This window comes from Carettochelys insculpta, chromosome 1, assembly GCF_033958435.1.
Source record: "Carettochelys insculpta isolate YL-2023 chromosome 1, ASM3395843v1, whole genome shotgun sequence".
Taxonomy (NCBI): Eukaryota; Metazoa; Chordata; order Testudines; family Carettochelyidae; genus Carettochelys; species Carettochelys insculpta.
In genome coordinates this window covers 351811770-351833018 of record NC_134137.1, presented here as the reverse complement: position 1 = coordinate 351833018, position 21249 = coordinate 351811770, and the positions used below count along the sequence as shown (strand labels likewise).

At 44.1% G+C, this 21249-nt stretch overlaps 1 protein-coding gene across 1 annotated transcript in view; it reads right to left on the bottom strand.

The window, feature by feature from the left end:
• Positions 1–21249, bottom strand: part of LAMB1 (laminin subunit beta 1) — an 87324-nt gene that overhangs the window by 42406 nt on the left and 23669 nt on the right. The window contains exons 13-23 of the mRNA XM_075016352.1: positions 17112–17247; positions 15176–15334; positions 14398–14525; positions 12771–12894; positions 8820–9024; positions 8521–8664; positions 6951–7182; positions 5465–5628; positions 4420–4644; positions 1884–2101; positions 1114–1210 (exon numbers count right to left, since the gene is read on the bottom strand). Coding sequence (XP_074872453.1) covers positions 1114–1210; positions 1884–2101; positions 4420–4644; positions 5465–5628; positions 6951–7182; positions 8521–8664; positions 8820–9024; positions 12771–12894; positions 14398–14525; positions 15176–15334; positions 17112–17247 — 1832 coding nt within the window. The remainder of the gene's footprint in view (positions 1–1113; positions 1211–1883; positions 2102–4419; positions 4645–5464; positions 5629–6950; positions 7183–8520; positions 8665–8819; positions 9025–12770; positions 12895–14397; positions 14526–15175; positions 15335–17111; positions 17248–21249) is intronic.

Here is a 21249-nt window from a genome sequence, read left to right as displayed (position 1 = left end):
TGGCTGCCAAAGTGGCAGCAGCGGTGGCTGGCGCTCCAGGGCAACTGTCCTCTTTGCGCACACCCCCCTCCACTCCCAACGACCGGACTGCTCAGTGGTATCAACCCTCTCCTCTCCCTGGAGCCATAGGTTCTGATGGCGTAAGTATTCATATGCACCATGCTATGTCGGTGGAACACCCTCTCCCACCAACAGAGCTGCCACTGCTTGATAAACAGCTTTTATGATGTCAACATGTGACCTCCCTCTCATCGGCATAACACAGCCACATGAGCAATCTTAGAGCAGCACAGCAGTAGCAATACAGCTGTGACACTAAGCCTGCTAGTGTAAACAAGGCCTAAGTAATTTAAGAGGCTCTATAGACTGAAAATTCTGCTACACTAAATCTGTTAAACAGAATTAAAAGTAAAAATTTGAAAGAAGAGGGAAACACATTTCCACCTTGCGTTACAAACCCATAAAATCCTGCTAATTTAAAGATATCCCCTTGCTACAGTAGTTTCTTGATAATGTGACAAACTGCGACAGTAGAAAAGGTTAACAAAAGTTCAATTCTAATTAAGTAGGTTGAATTCTAAGTAAAGGCCAGTTCTTAATATAAACCCCCACAAATCTACACCAGGTTCCAGCTAAAACTGGGTCTGCCCATTTTGACTAAGACAGCAGGCCAGAGTCACCAAACATGGAGATGTTTCTTTATACCTTTACAAATGCAAACATCACAAATCTACTGCCAAAGAGAGAGAGGAAAAAAACCACCCAACCCTTACTTTTGTGTATAATACCTTAACTGTCTGACATATTTTCCCCTGATCATCTCTCCTTTCTGACTGCAAAAATGTATGCCCACCAGCAGCCAATGCACATATGGAGAGAGCTGCTGCCTTGAATGCATTTGTGTTTCCTTCACTGTGAACAATCAAGATGATCAGCCTTGCTCTGGAAAAAAATCAGTAGCAGAGTTTTCAGCATTCACGGTAACATAATAAACAACTTTTAGCTACGTCATTCAGCAGAGGGGAAAAGCAGTTTTAAGCATTCTGATTAGTGAAAGTGTGGCAATTAAAACCACAGTAAGTGTATAGGGGAGGGGAGGGAAATTAGACTCACCTTGGCAGGCCACATTGGGGTCACCCCAGAAAAACTCTTGGCACTCCCTGCAGGTGCGGCCTCCAAACCCAGGCATGCACCGACACTGCCCAGTGAACTGTTCAAAACAGGAGACCAGAAAGTGAACTGGCTTTTCAGCATGGAAAGGAACATCACCAGCAAAGTTCTCAGCGCTCTTCCTAGCAGTTGGTGGGAAAAACACTCAGGCAGAGTTATTTCAATCTCTTCACATACAGACGAACACTCAGCAGCCAAGCTCACTAACAGAAAATAACACGGTTGGTCACAGACTGAAGCTGATTGAAAAAAACAAATTTCAGAAGATAAGATTCTTCCTGTGTCTCTGGGTCTGATCCTACTTTCCTTGTTCACTCCAGTGCGGACTACACAGCAAAACATGATCTTTAGACCTGCATTACTAGGACCAAAATTTCAACACGGCTGATGGCCTACAGACCCCACTGACTCTAAAAACAGCTAGGATTCTTCGCACAGAGGTGCGTGATCCCAGCCTTTCTTGCAGTGGGGCAAGAAATATTATTTGAGGGTATCAGAGACCCTAGTTTAGAATTCCTCTGGTGTTTGTCCATGAACTGCCATTCCTGTCATGACTTTCCTACAGCCCTAGCTGTTAAACGGGCTAGTGAGAGCATGACAGTCTACAATCTGATTGACTGAGCCATTTCACAGCCTCACTATGAATACAGCCAATAACTATACAGAGGAGTATTTTGCTGCATAAGACTAATCAGGCCTTATGCATTTCTTACCTCATTACAGGATGGCCCGAAGGAATGAGCAACATCACACTCGCACGGTTCACATCCAGTTCCACTGGCCAGTCTCCAAGTGTTTGGTGCACAGTGATCACAGTTCTGCCCGGTCACATGGGGAAGGCAGTCGCACTGACCAGTTGTTTTGTCGCACTGACAGACTTCTGAGCTATTGCAGCGCTCTCGCACTGTTCCCAAGTAATTACAGACACACTCTGTAACAGAAGAGCAGGCAGCCTGACTAACTCTGCCATGCTAGCGCAACACTGCATTAAACCAACTCCAAACCTGAATGTCAGTTACCTATGTGTTACCGAGAGAAGACAGTTTCCTGGGAGACGCTGGGGAACGTTACACTGACATCCCTATCAGCATGTCCTGACATAGTAAGTTACTTCAAAAACAGATGTTTAGGGAGAAAACGAACCTAACGAAGCAGACTGTGAAGCCTGTCTGGGTGTATGTACCATGGTGATCAGTGCAACATAAAACTCCCAATACAGTAAACTGCCTTCTCCTCATTAAAATGCCTCTATTAATTTTTCAGAGCTTATGCTACAAGTTATTAACCTTGCAAAGATGCAGGCAGATCTGAGTCTTGCTACATCTGTTCCCCTGTTCATTTGCACAAGTGTGTAACTAAGGCTTAATCCTGTGAAACATTCTCATGATATGCTACAGATAAACGTTATAACTAGAATAAGCAGATACAGGGAGTATTTAAAGCACAGTGATACTCTAAAATGCGAATTTTATAAGAAGGAGAACACGTAGGGTTCCAGGTTCATTGTCTTCCACATAAATGCACCCTTTTTAAAAAGAGAATGATCATTAGTTTTCAAGTGCTGGCCCTGAAAACTAGCCTGGGATTTGGAAGTAAGGACAGATTCTTTCTGGTTTACTCATAACCACCATAAACAAAGACTCTACAACAACATTCTCATTAAAAATTTGGGGAATGGTATGTGACCCTGAACAGAATTCATCTCCCTGGCTTCTCTGTCAAAGAAGTGTCTGCTCTGCTATCAGAAATAGTATAAACCTTTTTGTGACTAAAGTAAGCACGAGTTACTCTGGACATACACAGCAGCACTCTGAAGAAAGAGGTGCCCTTCCAAAAAAAACCACACAAAACCAAAATAAGAAAGCATTCCAGTAGCACTTTAAAGACTAACAGAATTAATTTATTAGGTGATGAGCTTTCATGGGACAGACCCACTTCATGCAACAAAGCCCGCTGCCAGCTTTGTCCACATATCTATTCTGGAGACACCTTCACTGGACCTAACCAGATTATTCACAGAATCACGGGCACATTCTCATGTTCCTCAACTATCATCATATATGCCATCATCTGCCAACAATGCCCAGATGCTTTTTATATTGGACAGACTTCTAACTCTCTTAGACAAAGAATTAATAGGCACAAAACAGACAAAAACACACTCCGCATCCACAAACCCATCAACCAGCATTTTAATGGAGTGGGCCATTCTGTTAATGACCTGAAGGTTTGCGTCTTACTGAAGAGGAATTTTCACACTACTTTGGAAAGAGAGGCTGCTGAACTCTCTTTTATATTCAAATGTGACACATTAACATGTGGTTTGAACCGGGATGGGAATTTTTTAGGTCATTATAGGGGTTCTGTTGCATACTTGGCTTAATCAACTCTTGACCCCCCCTCACCCCCGACTTCTGCCCCTCTACTCTGAGATTTGCTCACCTGGATAATATTTTTCTGATTTATCAACCTTGATTACTATTTTTGGGTCTCTGTGCCTTAGATATTGAGTCTGTTTTGGTATGGCTATGGTCTGAAAAAGTGGGTCTGTCCCACAAAAGCTCATCACCTAATAAATTATTCTGTTAGTCTTTAAAGTGCTACTGGACTGCTTTTTCATTTTGATAGTATATAGACTAGCACGGCTTTCTCTCTCTTACTATAGAACCAAAATATTACCTTTATGTGACTACAGCCACACTTAGCACTTACCATTCTCAGGGGCAGCCCTTCCTTCTGAGCTTTCAGCAACCCACTCCTGCTGTTCTTCAACATCCCAGGAATGTTTGTGTAAACAAAAGCCAAAGCCTCAGGGCTTAAGAAGCAGCAGGAAATGGCCCTGCTTGATCTCTTGATAAGGGGGAAAACAATGAATGCTAACAAGAAGGCCAGAAAATTCTTTTCCCCCCCAAGAGCCTCATCCTTTCAGTTGTTTGGACATGTAAACGTTAGGTGTCTGGTTTCCCCTTTATACTGAAAAAGGTCTCCTACCCATTGAGGGAACACAAGAAATGCTGCAGACCCAAGGTTTAGCCAGAGGTAATTAGGTTTCTACCTCCAGGTTAATCTGAAATGGTTCCAGGTAAACCTAAAAGCATTTTCAATAATCTGCCACTCTCTATTCATGCCATGACACCATCAGCAAGATGCACAGTTACACGTAATGATATTCTACTGCTTAACGCAGGGACACGAATTCTGGCCAGCGCTGCAGAGGTGGTGAATGGAAACCCCCCTCCCACTACTTACTTCTACAATCCTGTTGCAGTGCATGTCCATAGTATCCATATTTACACAGGTGGCAGTTTTCACCCTCTGTCTGATACAAGCACTTCAGGCACTTTCCAGACTGCTTGTCGCAGGCCCCTGGGTCAGTCATGTCAATGTTGTTGTTACACTGGCAGGGCTGGCACACTCCACCTGTCTCTTCAGGGTCTCCAAAGAAGCCAGAAGCACATTCATCACATCTGCTTCCTGTTTAAACAATCAAACAAACCCTGAAATTATTATTTCAGCTAGTTAACAAAACTCAATAAGCAGCAAGACAGTAACAAGAGTGTCAGGTGAGTAGATGAAAAGAAATACAATACTTGGCTAGTTGGTCTAAGTTGAGTAGATCTATTGATTTCAATGGCATTGAGCCAGCTCACAGCAGGGAAGGATACAGCCCCCTTGCCATGGATTTTGGAACTCAAGGTCCAGATTCAGGAAAGTAGGTGCAATGTGTGTTAATGGGCATCCCTTGTTCAGCAAAGCACTTAAATATGAGCTGAGCTGTAAGCCTACACACTGACTTCAATACAGTCCTCAATGGGGATGCTTTCCTAAGCTGGGTACTCAAGTAACTTCTAGCATCACAAACGTTCATTAAGATTTACAGAGAGATACAGAAATGTTTGCGATTCAATTCATTTTTTCCTCGCTTTCTCAAAGGGCAACTCCTACCTATAGAATTTGCCTGCTGTCTGGGAGTGGTTCTTAAAAGGACTACATAATACTTCATAGACACATAAAATCAAACACTTGCTGTTAAGGTGCTCACAATTTAAGTTAAACTGAACAATCCCTTGGAATGAGGGAATTTGGCAGATGGGATGGGTAACTTCTCTTCCACTCCCACTGATTTTCCAGTGAAGGCACACATGCCTTGCTTGCCAGAAACTGGCCCTTAATTGGTAAATAAAAAACACAACACTTATAAATATTGATACCACAGTAACTTCTGCCAGCACTTATGCTGATGTTTTCTACTTCCTTCTCTGTATTCTCGCTCTGCCGCATAAAGCATATTTACCTGTGTATCCCACATTACAGACACAGACAACCTGCAGACTAATAGGATCTTGATAACAGCTGTTGGCAAACTGACGCCCACTCTCTGGGCCATCTGGACAAGGACAAGGCCGGCAGTGATCTCCTGATCCCAAGACAGGGTCTCCATAATAGCCAGCAAGGCACCTGTAACAAGTAAAAAGGCATGTGAAACCACAGGCAGAGGCTGCACAGATATTTCTTCTGATGTGAAATCTCACTGCAGTGGTTTTCAGTGAACGGAGGGATGAGGAAGATGGATGATATCCTTTATAGGTCTCCAAGGTCTGAGTACACTATAAGTTAACGCTGTTGTAAAGATGTTTTCTTTGGCTCTTACCAATATTAAAAGCGATGCCATGACAAAACTTTCCAGCTCAGGTGCAATGTCTTTCTTCCTATCACCACAACACTTTAAAACAGCCTTTGAAAGGTGTTTAGGAACATTCTTACAGAGGAATTCATTTTGTGCCTCCCCAACACATGCTCCTGTGCTCAGACAGGTACCACTAGCCTGACGCAAAGATAGGAAGCTACATAGTTGCCCAGTAGCTCTTACAGAGGATGGGGTTTGCCCCTTGCCCTCAGAACCTGCTTTGGTCTCCACAGTTGTAATCAGACCAGTGTCCATACCACTTTGGCCAGTTCTGAACCAGTGCCCAAGGTTTGGTACCTAGTTATAACTCTACACAGTGATTTTTCATCTCGGGAGCAGTTGAAGTTGCGAGTCCTCTCTCCAACAGTGGCATTTCTGAACATAAATTTACTGCTCTGTTGCCTGGGATAGAAGAAAATGGATCCTGCCATTTTTCCCCTCATTAAAATTACGTGGTAATGGAGGTGTCTGAAACAATACTCCATCAGCTCTCAAAGCTTCTGTTTTGCTCTCCACTGCCCAGCCTCCACCACAAGTGGACACCATGAAAGGAATTTTTGCAGTGACAGCTCACCCCTCCCTATAAATGGATGCTGTCCATAGACACTGTCCCGCTCTCCTCTCCCACCCCCAAGCCTTTATAGCACACATCCTTGGACTTGTCCTGAATCCAGGTGGTTCAGTTTGCCAGACCAAGTCATTTCTGTTCCCTCCTATTTCGGCATGCTGAAGTCCAAGTAAGATGGAAGGGTGGTATTTCTCCTTTATAAGCAGGAGACATAGGTTCCCTGTCATACAATAAAGGTAGGGCACCTGAGTGCCCTGTCAGGGTTGTCTGCTTGATCATGCTAATTTCACTGACATCAATGGGACTTACTTGAGGATTGAGTTTGGGTTTACCAAAAAGTTTATGCCTGCAACCTGCAAAAGCTTCTGCCCTAATAAAAACTTGTTAGCCTGTAAGGCGCCACAGGACCTTTTGCTGAAACACAGTAACACAGCTACCTCTCTGAGACCGAGTGTTAGCTTTGTCTGGGACAATTCAGTGGATCATGCACCAGTAGGTCAGCTCTAAGACAAGACAAGACGGTACCTTTCACAGTTGTGTCCTGTGGTGGAGTCACGGCAGTTCAAACATTCCCCAGTGTATGGGTCACAGTCATCTGTGTGGCCATTACACTGGCAAGGCTGGCAGCTTGGAAATCCCCAGTATCCAGGTAAGCACCTATCGCACTGACGGCCATACACCCCATGGAAACAGTGACACTGGCCAGTCTCAGGATGACAGAAGGAACCGACAGAACCTCGCATGTGACACTCACAAGCTAAATAAAATAAAAAAAGGCAGTTAAAAGCAATGATCATTGGAAAACCATCTTTTCTTCCACGTGTGGGTTCATTCCATCTTCACCAGAGGATGTTGTGAAGGCCAAGACTACAGCAGGGCTCAGAAAAGAACAGGTTAAATTCATGGAAGACAGGTCCATCAATGGCTATTAGCCAGAATGGGCAGGGATGGTGTCCCCAGACTGTTTGTCAGAAGCTGACAATGAGCAACAGGGGATGGATCACTTAGGCTACGTCTACACGTGCAGCCAACATCGAAATAGTCTATTTCGATGAATAACGTCTACACGTCCTCCAGGGCCGGCAACGTCGATGTTCAACTTCGACGTTGCTCAGCCCAACATCGAAATAGGCGCAGCGAGGGAATGTCTACACGTCAAAGTAGCACACATCGAAATAGGGATGCCAGGCACAGCTGCAGACAGGGTCACACGGCGGACTCAACAGCAAGCCGCTCCCTTAAAGGGCCCCTCCCAGACACAGTTGCACTAAACAACACAAGATACACAGAGCTGACAACTGGTTGCAGACCCTGTGCCTGCAGCATAGATCCCCAGCTGCCGCAGAAGCAGCCAGAAGCCCTGGGCTAAGGGCTGCTGCCCACGGTGACCATAGAGCCCCGCAGGGGCTGGAGAGAGAGCATCTCTCAACCCCCCAGCTGATGGCCGCCATGGAGGACCCAGCAATTTCGACGTTGCGGGACGCGGATCGTCTACACGGTCCCTACTTCGACGTTGAACGTCAAAGTAGGGCGCTATTCCTATCTCCTCATGAGGTTAGCGACTTCGATGTCTCGCCGCCTAACGTCGAAGTTAACTTCGAAATAGCGCCCGACGCGTGTAGCCGCGACGGGCGCTATTTCGAAGTTGGTGCTGCTACTTCGAAGTAGCGTGCACGTGTAGACGCAGCTTTAGTGATTACTTGTTCTACTCACTCCTTCTGGGGCACCTGGCACTGGCCACTCTCAGAAGACAGGATACTGGGCTAATGGACCTTTGGTCTGACCCAGTGTGGCTATTCTTATGCACAAGCTGCTGGGCCTGGCTCTGCAGACATTATACTAGCAATGCTCCCACAGCAGCTAACAAGAGTTTTAACCTAGTAAAGACTAAAAGATCAAGTCCTAAAATTGTATTAGAATACAAAGGCTCAATACACTGGGGACTTTAACCTGGGCTTCCTAGGTTATGCTTAGATCCAGAGAACACTACCTTAGAGACTATCCTGTAAGCTAGCATTAGAGGTTAATATTCCATGTTAATTGACATGACAAGGCCTGACTAGAATGACTACGCAGAGATTAGGGATTAACATACCGTTGCATCCATTAGGTCCAAACCCAAAGGTGCCAGGGGCACATCTGTCACATCTTCTTCCAATGACATGAGACCGACACTGGCACTGTCCTCCATTAGGGTCACACATGGAACTAAATGAACCTTGAGGGTTACACTGACAAGCTGAATAGTAAAATAAAAAAGGACAGAATTTGGGAAACAGAACATCACAACTTCTCTGGGTCTGAGCAGCCTCGCTCCACACAACCCCACTTCCCGGCAACACCACAAACTGGACAATTGAAATTTACTCTCCAAGTCAATTAAGTTGTACATACCTAATGTTGTCTCATGTAACTGTGCAGATATGCTAAAAATAATGTCCTTGCAGACATCAGTCATAGGGGTTTTCACAACACTCCTGCTGTTTTCCAGACATCGATATCTTTGAAATGTTTCCCAAGCACTGTTAGTGATCACATCTTCACCTGAGCCCCCCACCGTGAATATGTCCAGTGATTTGCAGTAAGGCATAAGAACAAGCTAAGAAACAATTGCAAAATGACAAAATGTTACCATTTATAATGTCCCAGGCCATTTTGTCTAAACTATTACTAAACTCCACCACGAAGCCTCTGGGGGTTGCATGCCAGTTCCAAGCCTGGATGAGGGTTGGTCAGATAAGTGACAATATGCTGACCATGAAACAGCAATACACATGAAATCTGATGCCAGTATGACTAAATGATAAAAGATGCCTGCTTGGATGTCACCCTCATAAACAAGGTCCATGATACCAATCGAGTGATCACGGTTGGGTCGATAAGTTGGTGAACAAAAAAAAATTACAACTAACACATATGCTATCAATTGGAACATGGAATATCTGAACACGGCGGGTGACTGGAAAATTAGAGCTGATTCAGAAGGAGATGGAGAGATACTGACGCAACATACTTGGACTGGTGGAGATGCACTGGATGGCATCAGGAGAGAGATGCGTCTGTGAAGTCATTTGGGCAGGGAACAAAACGAAGCGTAAGGCAGGAGCTGGATTCCTTCTTAGCAAAAGAGCTAGAGGAGCATTATTAGGATACAAACTGGTGAGTGCAAGAATGGTCGTAGCGAGATTCAAAGCAAAACCATTCAATATCTCAGTCAGTCAGGTGTATGCACCTACACTGAACAGTACAGAAGAAGAGATTGAACTCTTCTATAAAAACCTGACAAAGACGCTGAAGGAGATACCAGAGAGAGATGTGTGGATCATCGGAGGAGACTGGAACGCGATGGTTGGAACAGGTAACAAAGGTTGGGTGAGAGTGATGGGAAGGTTTGGATACAGAGAAAGAAATGAATGAGGTGAGACTCTATTAGAGTTTGCTACTGAGCATGAGATGGTGATGTGCAACACGAGATTTCAACAAAAGGACTGTAGGAAGTACACATGCCAATCAAATGACAGGAAGTCCAAGAACACAATAGATGTGATTTTGATAAGACGGATAACATCAGTACACCAGTGCCAAATTTTTTCAAGGAGCAGATATAGACTCGGACCACAGTCTACCGATTGCACACATCAAGATAAAACTCAAGAGAAAGTGTAAGACAAAGCTTAAGAGAAGAGAAGAGATGTGGTGAGGAAGAAAGAGGGAATGCATACAGAGCAGCGCTCTAAGAGATTAGGAATGTGGGCACAGAGAAACACCTAGATAAGGGAGTTGAAGGGATAGCCACAGCAATAGGAGGCAATTGAGCAGACTGTTCTGGAAGAAAAGAAAAATCAATAAGAAGTAGATTACGCAGGACACACTGAACTTGGTCCAAGAGAAGAGAGAGTTGAAGATCAGAAGGGATGTTTCAGAGGGCAGAACATCAACATCGGGTGAAATGCAATCAGGTAAGGAAAGCGGCCAGAAAGGATAAGGTGAAATGGTTAGAGGAGCACCATGAAAATACAGAGAGATAGTATGGTGAATGTAAGACCACGGAGGTAAATAAAATGATTAGGAATATTAACAGTAATTGGCAGCCGAAGCAGATGGCAATCAAAGATGATAACGAAGAGGTGCTCATGAACAAGGAGAAGATTGTGCAGCGATGGACAAGATATTGCATTGATCTATACAAAGCACAGTTGGACCCAAGTGTCTCACTGAGCATCAAGGGCGAGACTGATATTTTGAAGGAAGAAGTAGAAAGAGCAGTGAAACAACTAAAGAACAGCAGCAGCAGCCGCCCTGGAAATAAGGTCATCGGCGAGATGATCAAATATGGTGGAGAAAGTATCATTCAGGAAACATATTGACTATGTAATACAGCATGAAAAGAAGGGAAGGCACCTAAGGAATGGACAAGATCCATGCTAGTGACAATACACAAGAAAGAAAGTACACTGGAGTGCAAGAACTACAGGACTATTGCCCTAATGAGTCTAGGCAAGGTGCTGATGATGATACTGATGGAGAGACTAAGATAGCAGATAGAAGAACACCTAGGGGATGAGCAAGTGGGGTTCTGGAAAGATAGAAGTACCATGCAGCAGATATTGGCACTGAGATTGATAGAGAAAGCTCGATGAAAGAACAAGAACATCTACATTTGCTTCATCTATTTTCAGAAGGCATTTGACACTATAGATTAGAAAGTGACTTGGGTGGTGTTGGCGTCATATGGAGTGGAAAGAAGACTGATACAGCTGTCGATGGATATGAGTGACAATGCAGAAGCAGCAATGAGAACCAGCGGAGAGTTTGGAAGTTGGTTTAGAACGAGTAGAGGTATGAGACAAGGAGATCTGATATTGCTGAATATGGTCATCACACATCTAGAGAGTGAGTAATGGACAAGATCAAGGAAGTGATAGAAGGGATATCTGTGCACAGGAAAAGAATTAACTTGAGGTTCACAGATGATATAGTTATTGTTGAGGAAGATGAAGAGAAGCTAGAGAAAATGGTGCAGGTGCTGAACAAGGAAGGGAAGCAGTACGGACTGATTATGAACATTGACGTTTGGAGATAATGAAACAGGAAGGAAGATCAGTGTAGATGGGATTGAACTAGAGAATGTAGAGATGTTCACATATCTGCGGAGCAACATGATGTATGCTCTAGACTGTAAGAAGGAAATAGCGACCAGAATAGTGAAAGCAAGAGAGAGTTTGAGGGCAATGGATAAGATCTGGAAAAACAAAGTGATTAGCTTAGGAACAAAACTGAGCGTCTTGAAAATGTATGTATTCAGCAGCATGTTGTACAGATGTGAGACACAGGTGATAACGGAAGATTTGAAGAGAAGGATATTGGCATTTGAGAGTTCTTGTTATGGAACAATCCTGAGAATAGGATGGATGCAGAAGGTCACCAATGAGGAAATACATAAGAAGATACAGCCGAAAAAGAACCTACTGCAGAAGGATATACAATGGAAGTTGCAGCTATTTGGGCATATTTGCAGAATGAACAACAAACGAAAAATCAAGACCCTGGAGTATTTGGCATAATGGACGGTTCAGCTAGGAGAGACAGACCCCTCAGAAAATGGGTAGATGATATAGTAGATTGGTGTGCAACTGGTCTACAGAAACTAAGCCACTCCGCACTGGACAGGGAAAGATGGAAGGAAATAGTGAGAGAGGCATCAGACACCAACAGGTGCTGAGCCTATGGCGATTGTTGATGATGATTACTGTGTTTCCTATTCTGCTTTGTAAAGTAAAACAAACCAAAAACACCAGCAAAAATGGGGTGTTGAGGATTCAGTAAAGAAGGGTCTGCTGGGGAGCAGGTACAGGGTTTGGGTTGGAGGGAAGGTGCAGGAGCAGGCTGGGGATGTGGGGTCTGGGTGGGAGGAAAGGTGCAGGAGCAGGCTGGGGGAGTCTGGGTTGAGGGGAGCGTGCACGAAGGTGCTTAATTTTTATAGAAAAATTTCTAGACTCCATTCTGTGGAAAATATGGAAATTCAGGTTTAACATTCATGATATGCCAACTTAACCTGTATAAATAACCTTCCCATAGATGCAAACTATCTGCTCAGCATGTAGCATGTTAGTGATCCTGTTAACATACAGCACAGAATGCGTAAGCAGAAAGGACGTCAAACAGCGCACTTACTTTAAATCTGAAGATGATTACAGTAATTGAAACTGTTACAGAAAAAAAGCCAAATTTAGCCAATGGAATGACTTCAGCTGGATTGCACAGCAGCACCCAAATGGACAATACAACACTTGGTATTCTAAGTTTTTATTCTTTAAAAACATCTGTAACGTAACTCATACTTACAGAGTCAATGAGTGTGTATGGGCTTTCCACATCAGTGTCAAGGGAGGAGTACTGTGGGAGCTCCAGGCGAACAGTGTAATTCAGTCCCTTTTCAAAACACACTGGGCGAGGAAGAACTACATACCTGGATTGGAAACAGGACATTTGGCTTTCATTTAAAATGCTGAATGCAATAAACCAGGGTGGGGAACCCCTGGCCCATGGTCCAGATCTGGACAACACCTTGCCTGGATCCTGCCCTCGAGGCTCAGGGCAGCCCTCCACAGCATCTGGACCTCAGTGGGCAGTATGCATAAAGCTCCAAGCCCTGTGGGCCAGAGTCAGGCAAGCCCGGGCCAGATCTGGCCCACAGGTTGTGTCAGGGAGGTGGGGGGAAGGGCTCTGCAGCTGCCGCTCCTCCTCTTGGCTGGGGAAATGGCAGTACCCTGCTGCCTGCAGAGGTTTTCCCCCCTGCGGGGGAACATAGGTGGCTTGGGAGTGACGGAAGAAAAGCCTCTCCATGGAGCATTTCTCTGCACTGCTGCCAGCTAGAGAAGGGGGCGGCAGCAGTGGCATAGGAGTTACGCATCTCAAACACCCAAACCCCCTCACCTCCAGCCTACTCCTGCACCCTCCTCTTCCACAGACCCCTCCACCTTGTTCCTGTACCTCCAGACCCTCCCACCCCACTCCTGCCCAGACCTTTACCTTCAGCCTGTTCCTGTACCTTCCCTCCACCCAGACCTCTACCCTCAGCATGCTCCTTCACCCTCCCTCCAGCCCATTCCTGAACCCCCCACAACTGCCCCCAGCCCACTCCTGCATTCTCCCTTCTACCCAGACCCAACCCCATCCTGCTCCTACACACTCCCTCCCACCCCGACCCCCCACTTGCTCCCCAGCAGCCCCCTTCCACACACAGAACTGTGACCATCACATTTGGTCTCATGTTGGGCACCCAGAAGAGTTAATCTGGCCTGGGAGGAAGTCCTGAATCTCAGTCCCCACTTCTCCACTCCCCTACCTGTTGTGCTGGGGTATGAGGGGAGTCAGGTGTGTTTTATGGTTTTGGAGTGTTTTGTTTTTTTGTTTTTTTTTTGCCTCTCACATTTATGTGGCCCCCGACTGATTTTTCTCTGGGTCAGTGGCCACATCTCAAAAAAGGTTCCCCACCCCTGCAATAAATCTTTTTAGATTGCTCTATGGAACTTTCAGGAGACTATTCCACCCCTTCAGTTGCTGCTACAGGTTGAACCTCGGTAGTCTGGCACTCTCTAGTCCAGCAACATCTATGGTCCAGCACGATTTCACTTATCAAGGGTGTGGCCAACTTTCTGATGCTCCCATAAAGTTTGTTTTCAGCCACCAGTCCTGGCTCTCAGTGTTCTGCGCTGTTAACTGTTGTTTACACCTAAATGTCTTCTAAGAGTCCACTAAGCTGTGGGAAGGTTGGTAATGCTGCTAGACAATATTGACCTACTGTAGCTCGGCAAATTCTCTGGTTCGGCACTGGTCATATCTCGAAGGCGCTGGACCAGAGAGGTTCAACCTACAGTAAGTTTTGAGAAGACTGTTTGGAACCTTGTGCAACAAATCCTAAGAAGTCTATCAATCCTGAAACAAATAAATGAACCGCAGTTATACAAACCTTGAGACTGGTGATAATGACACAATTTGATTATCATCATCAGGAACGGTATTACCACATCGGCTACTTGTAGGAATCCTGCCTGGGCGTGAAACAGTAACAACAGCTTTTTCCCAATGATCTGGTAACTGGAAAAACTGGGCAGCATTAGTCAGTCATTAAACTTTTGATAGCAAAAGCATATGTGAGAATGAGAACAAACAAGAAGCATACATGTAACAATCACCATTCATGATATTCCATTCTGTAACCAGAGCCGCATGAGCTCCATACACAGAACAATTTTATGGATTTTTCCTTCTTCCTGTTTGTGAACTATCTAGGATTTCCTAGTAATGTTCACACTTATTCCATTAACATTTTATATAAATCTATTTTCAGCATATGGATCACTTGTGGCAGGTATGTAACTGGTCTTCTACTGTAAAATCGCAGTGTTTCTACACTCTTTTTTTATTGGTAGTCCTCAATGTGTTATGCTTAATTTATATCCTCAGCTGTCCCATAAAGGATCAGTCATAATTTTTTAAATTGTACAGAAAGCATCATGCTCCCCAATGACACAATTATAATAAGATAATAAATAATGATTGTGGTTGTGATGCAAGCAACAGCGGTTAGTATAAAGGCCTTTTGCATTTCTAAGTTATAGTAAAAAAAGACATCACACCAGTAAGCTCCAAATATGCTACAAGAAAAACTCAGACCTTGTTAAATATATCTATTACCCATCGGGTGACAACGTTGATAAACACAAATGTAAAGAGTGGCCAATTACCTGTGGCTCATAGCGAATCACAATTTCATATTCCATAGAGTATGGAATATTGTCAATATAGAATTCCAGATATGCCCCTTCAGGGACTCTTACAAATCCTATTCCAGTCCAGGATGGGATACGATCTGGAGAAAACAGGCGCTCTACTATGCTCGCTTCCTAAAGAAGAAAGGGAAGTTACTGCAATACTGAAGACAGGGGGGAAAAAATCAAAATAATAGCTAAAACACTACTGTTCAATGGTGGGAGCAGAAACCCATACGCACAGAAAGGCCACAGACTAATTCTGGGTTAAGAGGGTATTCCTGTATTTTTTAGATTTGGCTTGTTATTAAAATCACGTTACAAAGACGACAAACTCTCTCTTACAAACAGACATATCTACACCTTGCCCTCTTGTTTGCCCTTTTCTTTCATTGAAGAGACTGGATGAATCTATTGTTGGATAGTTCTCAATTTTAAATTTATAATACCACTGTGATGTAAGCCATTGATCATATTTTTTTAGAAAGCGTGAACAAAAACACAAATAAAGCCAACAGAAGTTACTGCTACAAGCCAGAATTTCACTGATGTTGCTTTACTGATATTTTTCCATGTTGCATATGTTATTATGAGTTTCTGATCATCGCTGAGCACTTACACACATTAGCATTCAAAATAGGGCAATTGGTGTAATTACCTTTTAGAGCATAGTTTCCCAAACTGGGGGGCATGAAGAAATTCCAGGTAGGTGGCAATGCAACCTGGCCCCGCCAACCCCCACTCATTCCCCCCGCCCCAAGGAAGAGCCGGCTCTCAGCCCCTGCTATTTTATGTGGGTGGCCTGTCTCAGCTACTATAAAAAGCAGGCAGCCAGTGAAGGCCCACATGGAGCTAGCTGCCTCCTGCAAAGGTGAGTAAGGGGCGGAGGGGGGGAGGAGAGAGGAGGATGGGATTAGATGAGGGGCTGGCAGTGCCTGGCCTTGTGGGAGCGGAGGGGCTCAAGCAGGCGGCTCACAGGTGGCTGGGGTGACTGGCCCATGGTAAAAAAAGAGGTGGGCGGGGCATGAGGGTTTCTTAAAAATCAAAAGGTAGGCGTGATGCCGAAAAGACTGGGAACCACTGTTTTAGAGGCCTGTTCAATTGTGCAACCCAAATCATCAGTTAAGGGCTCATCTTAAAACCTCACAAAATAACCATCCAGACAAAAGAGGCATTAAAAGACAAGAATCCGGGGCATCTAGGCACATACTTCTGAGTGAAAAACATGCGCATTTCCTTTGGTCTAGGATTTCCGTTTTTATCTGGTACTTAATACATAAACCCACGAGAGGTGAGCAAGGGAAGGGCAGAATATGGAAGTATCTGACACTCAATGTTCCTATTTGAAAGGGATCAAAACAAATGACTGTAAAACAACATCCTGCGCATTCCTAAAAAAAGGTGTCTTAAGAAGAAAGGCAAGGTGGGAGGTATTAGATCCACTTTTGTTGGTGAGCAAGGCAAGCTTTTGAAGCAACACAGAGCACTTCTTCACGAAATGTCACGTTGTGGGATTTTTACTAAAACAAGCAAAGTGATCCAGTGAAAGAATCCCAGCCTTGAGAAATTTTGCGTTTATAAATCTAGCTGCTGCAGACAAAGCTGCTTGGCCAGGAGACAGATTTCAAGTGTGTTAAATGCATCAAGGGTCAAGAAATAGATTTTAAAAGAATAACTACAGCAAAATACCTTGGAGATTTCCCTTTAAATTACCATATGCGTTGTTGTTGAAGCTCAGCCTAACAGATGTGGATTGACAGCTCTTCCACACAAACCAATTCTGCAGAAATATCTTCACAAAAACTAAACAGTTACAACATTGGCCCTTTTTGGAAACCAGGGATGCTAACTAAAGAGTCAACAGAATTTTCCATATTTCTCTTGAACCCACACATTAAAATTTGCTACTCACAGGACCAAAGTTGGCTTCCTCCGCCTCATAGATGTAATGGTCTAGAGACATGAAGTAATATCCAGGCTCCATTTCATTGCACGGGCGTCCAATTATATGGGGCCGGCACTGACACTGGCCAGTTTCACTTGAGCAGCTGAAATGCAAGGAGAATCAATGTATCTTGAGCACACGCTGGGAGAACACAGAGCAGAGAGAAACTACATCACAACCTCAAAGCTACGAATACCTCGGCCATGAAGGTTGTTCATAACTCTAAAACATTTGTTACTCTGAACATAGCATTATGGCTGTTCTTTCAAAAATTTACAGTTGAACTAACTTAACAAGCTTTGAAACTTTATTGAGCAAAAGAAAACGCTGCTTTCCCTTATTTTTGTGGCAGTTTTGTTTAACAAAGTACAGTACACCCCAAGTTATGCAAGGGTTGAGCTTCTGTACACCCTCGTATAACTTGCATATCATGAAAGTCAGGTGGGCAGGAACTGGCGGATGCAGGGGAGGAGCCATGCCACAGTAGCTGTCTGCCCGCCTGTCTCCCCCAGCTGGGAGCACAGCAGTTTCTCCCCCGCTTCCCCCAGCTGGGGGCTGGAGCAGTGAGTCGGAGCAGGGGAGCTGCGCTCCTTTTGATTTGCACTTAACACGCATTAATACGAGTTAAGCACAAATCAAAGCTGTGCATACCAGGGGGTTTACTGTACTTGCTGGGAGGACCACTCTTCTGTTGCATAATTGCGTACTTTGGTTTCCAAATGAGGTGCGTGTAGTTGATTGATTAATTTGTAGCTTTGGGCTTCAAATGAACTCCTATACTGCTGTTACGTTACAAAGTATGGGAAGGAAGAAGCACTTCCAAATAGTACTTACAATGTCATTCTTCAAGCACAGGGGATGAAGGCAGGTAGGTAGAAGTGTTGAAACAGATGTTAACACAGCAACATTCTTTATCCCATTAACAGATATTATATTTTTTCTAAATAGTAAATGTACTAACTGTTCTTGATGAGCCTGTCAACTTTTTTCCACACAAAAATGAAAACTGACCTCTTCTATAACCAAAAGTTTTGTAAATAACAAGACAAAGAACAAACCTTGTTATGATTAAAGTTTCATGAAAAACATTTCAATCAACATTTTTAAATCAAACTTATTTTCTAAATAAACTGACATTCAGTAAAAAAAATGACAGCATACTACTTGATAAACAACAAATGTTAACAACAAAAGATACAATTAAAAATTTTGGTTAGAAATATGAAAAGTGAGTTAATTTCAAATCATGTCAAACAAAGAAAAAATTACAATTTTTTCCCTGCTTTTTGACCAGCTCTCATTCTGGGGATTAACAAAATGTTTAAAAAAGTGCAACAAAGCCAACACTTACACTGGCCACTACTTTAAACTCTACTTCTATAAGCTTTCACTTCCTCCAAGAAGAAAAGTCCTTCATATGAAAGAAATCAGGAATGCCTTAGCTGCCCCACAGGGGAAAACAGAGGAAGTTTTTTCTAAGATAGCTTTTAACTTTTAGGGAACGTTTTCCATATTTGGACATGGATTTCGTACTCTTCCTGCTTCCATGGTGGTAGTCCGAAGTTCAAAACTACACAGGAAATTTTCAGAATGGCCCCGGTTATTTCAGTTGCTCTGTCCACACACCACAATCAAGGCTCCAGAAAGCTGAAATTAAGCTAACTAACAGACTAGCCCTAAGCTGAGTTACCATCACTCACTCCCAAAAGGCTACTGTAAAATTAGAAAGCACCCTTGTGAATTGCAGACAGTTGGACTGCATTGCTTCAGGCAGAATGCAGTGAGTTCTCTAAGGAGATTTAGAAAGCCAGAAGAAAGAACATCTGTTCATTTTCCTGCCAGTCAACGATACCCTCCCCAGATGGTTTTGCGGTCACTGCAATTAACTGAGGATATCTCCTTGCTCTAAAATGGTTGACAGCTTTCCCCACGAGCACCATAAAAGGTTGAACTGCAGAGTGAATTAATAGATGCACAGGAAAGAGCAAGAAGGAAGTAAATAGCCGTACAGCAGGCATCAGCATTATTGAGAGTGAATAAATCATGCAGCCACTGATGGGAGAGGGGACTGGTGAGAGGAAAAAGGAAAACAAGATTGTCTCAGAGTGAAAAGTGCTTTCTTGCAAAACACCAAAGTTCCTTTAAAAAGTTTTTATTTTAGTTAAATCTTAATCATCCAATTTAAGTAAGTGTAGATAAAGTACTTAAAACAGGGTTTAATATTTCACGAGTATCTTTAGCATTCTCACGGTGCTACCAATGGCAGAAGTCTTGTGTACATGCACTAATTATGCAAATAATTGCTGAGTGAAATCATCCTGAGTTCCTAAACTATACAGGGCCAGTAACCCATCCTACACTGCTGCACTCTTCTGCACTAAATTTCCCATACTGCAGAGAGCAACACAAAGGACAGCAGTCTCCATTCAGCCCCAGTTAGTATGTCCGCTCCCATGCACGGAAGCCGACAGCCACAGCCTTTCTTTCACCACCCCAATGCACCCATCAGGATACCAATGTCAGCGCCAGCTATAGGACTAAGGCAGAGAAAACGATAAGCAGCCTTTAACTCTCACAAGTCACTTCTTGGATTGCTCTTGGGACAGTGCTGCTAGGTATTCAGGGCTTAAAGCAAAGCCACTCTTATCCCAGACTAGTGTCTTGTAAGCATTGCATTGCACTGGTGCTCTAGAACTACCACAGAGAGGGCATATACATTTTTGCCACCACATGTCTACTCTACAGCTTCTGCCTTTTCTACCAGAGCAAAAAATGCTTCCAAATTTCCTTGGTACAGACAAATCCTAAGGCCTGGGACATGCATCTGATGAAGCGGGTCTTTGTCCACGGAAGCTTATGCTCCAAAAAATCTGTTAGTCTATAATGTCCCACAGGACTTCTCATTGTTTCTGCGGATACAGACTAACATAGCTACCCTTCTGATACTTAGGCCTGGTTTACACTTAAATATTACATTAACCTAGTTACATCATTTAGGGTTGTGGAAAATTTCATGCTCTGTGCAAAGCAGATAGGCTGACCTAACTCCAGGACAGACATGGTTAAGTTGCTAGATTAATTCCTTCGTTGACCTTGCTACCACTTCTTACGAACTGGATTAACATCAAGGCTATGTCTACACTAGCACACTATGTCAAAGTAGCCTATTTCGAAGTAAAAACATTGAAACAGGCTACTTTAATGCGTATCATCTACGCATCCTCTGGGGTTGGTGCCATCAACGTTCAACGTCTAAGTAGCAATGCGGAACATCAAAAGGAGCCATCCCAGAAGGAAATGCGGAGCATCCACACACATACACAAGCACTCCCCGTTGAAATAAGGGGCCAGCAAAGCCTGCAGATGGGGTCACAGGCTGGACTAACCCTTCTGGGGCAGCAACAAGCCGCTCCTTTAAAGGGCCCCTCTCAGACACTCAGCCTGCAGACCCCGTACACACAGCATGGACCCTCAGCTGCAGCAGCAGCCAGGAGCCCTGAGCTAAGGGCTGCTGCACATGGCGATCACAGAGCCCCGCAGGGGCTGGACAGAGCGTGTCTCAAACCCTCAGTTGATGGCCGCCATGGAGGACCCCGCTATTTCGATGGAGCAGGATGCGGCTCATCTACACATGCCCTACTTTGATGTTCAACGTTGAAGCAGGGCGCTATTCCCATCTTCAGATAGGAATAGCGATTTCGACCTCTCGCCGCCTAACGTCGAAATAGCGCACAGCACAAGTAGACGCCATGCGTGCTATTTCGATGTTGTGCCAGCTACTTCGAAGTAGCTGGCTGACGCACCCCAACAGAGAAAACTCTTCTGCAGATGTAAGAAGTGCCTACATCAGAGGTAAGCAACCCCCAGTACAGGTGTCAAAGCAGCATATAAGTTGATTTTCTTTGTATGCAAGGTGGGAGCTCAGCCCCATTCCCACCACCGCTCATGCAGCTGGGAGCTTGGTCAAAGCCATACTGCCGGTGGATTAACAGAAGACCAGCTAATGCTACCAACCACCACTTAAATAGGAAAGCTCTGAATCTTAGTTTATTTTTAATGACCTTGTTGCAAGTACTATAAACCCTCAATTTGACAGACTAACGGG